The 3,441-nt window shown below is 52.0% G+C and overlaps 1 protein-coding gene across 1 annotated transcript; it reads left to right on the forward strand.

Moving 5' to 3' along the window:
* Positions 1-1,348: 1,348 nt before the first annotated feature.
* LOC145950460 (uncharacterized) lies at positions 1,349-2,932 on the forward strand. The gene has a single exon (XM_083061550.1). The coding sequence runs from the start codon at positions 1,349-1,351 to the stop codon at positions 2,930-2,932; it is 1,584 nt and encodes a 527-aa protein (XP_082917676.1).
* The last annotated feature ends 509 nt before the right edge of the window (positions 2,933-3,441 follow it).

Here is a 3,441-nt window from a genome sequence, read left to right on the forward strand (position 1 = left end):
AAGGGTGATGACGAGAGGGTGCATCGACCTGTACACCCGATTCGGGTTCGATCAAATGCCTTCCCGAGAGATCAAGATCCGCTACATCGTGGTGCACGCAAACACGTCGTACAACATCCTATTGGGTCGACCCTCCATTAACGCCCTCGGGGCGATTGTCTCGACCCCCCACTTGTGCATGAAGTTTCCATCGAGAGATGGACAAGTGATAACCGTACATGCTGATCAAAAAACGGCACGAGAATGCTATCTCTCTAGTCTTAAGGTACAGCCAATGGCCGACTCCCCGAGGGCGAAGGGTGTGAATGTAGTAGGGAAGCGGACGACGGAAGACATCGAACTCGATCCTCGGTTAGGCGAAGAAGAACGAATCGAGCCAATCGAGGACCTCAGGCCTTTTCAGCTAGGAAAAACACCCGAACAAATCACAAATATGGGATCTCAGTTGAGCGAAGCCGAGTCAAGACGAGTCAAGTGCGTTGTGAGGGATAACCGAGACCTATTCGCATGGAGGGCATCAGATATGCCAGGGATAGACCCCAAGTTCTTATGCCACCGGTTAGCCGTATGCCGAGACGCGCGACCCGTTGCGCAAAAGAAAAGAAACATGGGGGAGGAGAAGCGAAAAGCTGTGGACGCCGAGGTGAAAAAGTTGTTAGAGGCTAAGTTCATAAGGGAAGTCAGGTACACGACTTGGCTAGCTAACGTGGTTTTGGTAAAAAAGTCGAATGGAAAATGGAGAATGTGTACCGACTACACCGACCTCAATAAAGCATGCCCCAAGGACGCTTATCCACTCCCTTGCATCGACCGACTTGTCGAAGGAGTGTCCGGGCACTCTATCTTCAGCTTCCTCGACGCCTATTCCGGCTAAAATCAGATAAGGATGCACCCTTCCGACGAGGAGAAGACGACGTTCATCACTGAGAACGCCAACTTCTGTTACCGAGTCATGCCTTTTGGATTGAAGAACGCCGGAGCAACCTATCAAAGGTTAATGGACAAAGTGTTCCAGGGGCAAATCGGCCGAAACATCGAGATCTACGTGGATGATATGGTGGTCAAGTCCAATTCTCTCGCCGAGCACATCACGGACCTAGCCGAAATCTTCGGCGAACTCCGCAAGCACAACATGAGGCTAAACCCCGAGAAGTGTACTTTTGGGGTCAAGGGAGGCAAATTCTTAGGCTTTATGCTATCGGCAAAAGGCATAGAAGCGAACCGAGACAAATGCCAGGCCGTGCTGAACATGAGAAGCCCAAGCAACCTCAAGGAATTGCAACGCCTCTCTGGAAGACTAGTCGCCTTATCCTGATTCCTCCCACGGTTAGGCGACAAAATTAGCCCGATGACAAAGCTCTTGCGGAAGGCGTCGGTCTTCTCGTGGGACAAACACTGCGAAGCAGCCTTCACAGCTTTGAAGACGACTTTGGCAACGCCCCCGACCCTTGCGAAGCCTGACCCTCTCAGCCCAATACTGGTATATTTGGCCGTGTCCGAGGAGGCAATCAGCTTGGTTCTGGTGCAGGAAAGAGAAGGCAACCAAGATCCTGTGTATTTTGTCAGCCGACTGCTACAAGATTCAGAAACCCGGTACCAGTTGATCGAAAAAGTGGCGCTTGGTCTAGTACACACTTCCCGACGCCTACGCCATTATTTCCAAAGCCACCAAATTGTTGTACACATCGACTGCCCCATCGCTAAGGTGTTAAGGAAGCCCGAACTCGCCGGAAGAATGATGGCCTGGTCGATAGAACTCTCGCAGTTTGACATCACTTTCAAACCGAGGGGACCGATCAAGGCTCAGTGTTTGGCCGACTTCATAAATGAACTTCACCCACAAGGCCAATTCGAGGAACAATGGTGGACACTCCATGTGGACGGATCCTCAAACAGCCAGGGGAGCGGGGCAGGAGTGATCCTAGAAGGACCGAGAGGGATAACATTGGAACAATCCCTGCGCTTCCGGTTCAAAGCCTCGAACAACCAAGCCGAATACGAAGCTTTATTGGCAAGATTAAGACTGGCCGAGGACATGGGTGCATCAAAAGTCAAATGTCGGACCGACTCCAAAGTGGTGGCCGAGCAAGTTGGTGGAAGCTTCCAAGTAAAGGATCACAGCATGATGAAGTGCTATTACGCTTATCAAAAAATAAAAGCGGGCTTTCAGGAGGTGTTGGTCGAGCACATCCCACGCGAAGACAATGCCCGTGCCGACCAGTTGGCTCGGCTGGCCGCGACCAAAAAGCCGGGGCATTTGAGAACGATAATCCAACAAGAGATCGACCGCCCTAGTGTCGATGCAGAAGTGGTGGCAAATGTCAATGTCGACTGCGCCAATCAGGACGATTCCCAAGACTGGCGAGCCAAAATCAAAGAGTTCCTCGTAAGTGGAAACACGCCGACCGATCCGTCCGAAGCCAAACGACTAAGAACCCAAGCCGGCAGATACGTTGTCATCGCCGACCAGCTGTACAAACGCGGTTTCTCTACCCCGTTACTCAAGTGCCTCAACTCCGCCGAGGCTGATTATGTGACGAGAGAAGTGCACAAGGGTATATGTGGACTGCATTCGGGAGCGAGGACAACCGTTTCCAAACTCCTACGAGCCAGATACTATTGGCCGACCATGAACACCGACTGCGCAGCGTTTGTAAAAAGGTGCCAGCCGTGTCAGAGACATGGCAACCTGATTCATCAACCAGTTGAGCAGCTCCATTGTATTCCTCCAGCATGGCCGTTCGCCACATGGGGGCCGACATACTCGGACCCTTCCCAATTGCCAAGGGACAATGCAAGTTCCTCATCGTCGCCGTGGATCTATTCACTAAATGGATCGAGGTCGAGCCCTTGGCATGCATCTCGGCTCAGCAAGTTCAGAAATTTCTATGGAGAAACATCATTACCCGATTCGGTGTCCCACATACCCTGATGACCGACAACGGCCTTCAATTCACCGACCAAAAACTTAATGAGTTCCTTATTGGCTTGGGAGTACAGCACAGGGTCACATCAGTCGAGCACCCACAAACCAACGGTCAGGCCGAGTCGGCCAATAAAGTCATCTTGGCAGAGCTGAAGAAACGCCTTGGAGAGGCAAAGGGAGCATGGGCTGAGCAGTTACCCGAGGTGCTATGGGCATACCGATGCACGCCCCAGTCGACTACCCAAGAAACCCCCTTTCGCCTAGTCTACGGATTCGACGCGATGATCCCAGTGGAAATCGGGGAACCATCGTTCCGTCGAATCCACTTCGACGAGGCAAGCAATGAAGCCGAACTCCGAACGAACCTGGACGTAATACCAGAAATTCGTGATCGAGCACTAGTCGTGGCCGAGGCCACCAAGCAACGCTACAAACGAAGGTTCGACAGCAAAGTAAAGCCAAGAGAATTCCGGGAAGGAGAACTCGTTTGGAGAGCTACAAGAGAGGCGAGAAAG

This window comes from Cajanus cajan, chromosome 8, assembly GCF_000230855.2.
Source record: "Cajanus cajan strain Asha chromosome 8, NIPB_CcT2T_4, whole genome shotgun sequence".
NCBI classification, from domain to species: domain Eukaryota; kingdom Viridiplantae; phylum Streptophyta; class Magnoliopsida; order Fabales; family Fabaceae; genus Cajanus; species Cajanus cajan.

Coding starts and splice junctions, on each gene's coding strand:
- LOC145950460 (XM_083061550.1), top strand. CDS start 1,349: ATGACAAAGCTCTTGCGGAAGGCGTCGGTCTTCTCGTGGGACAAACAC.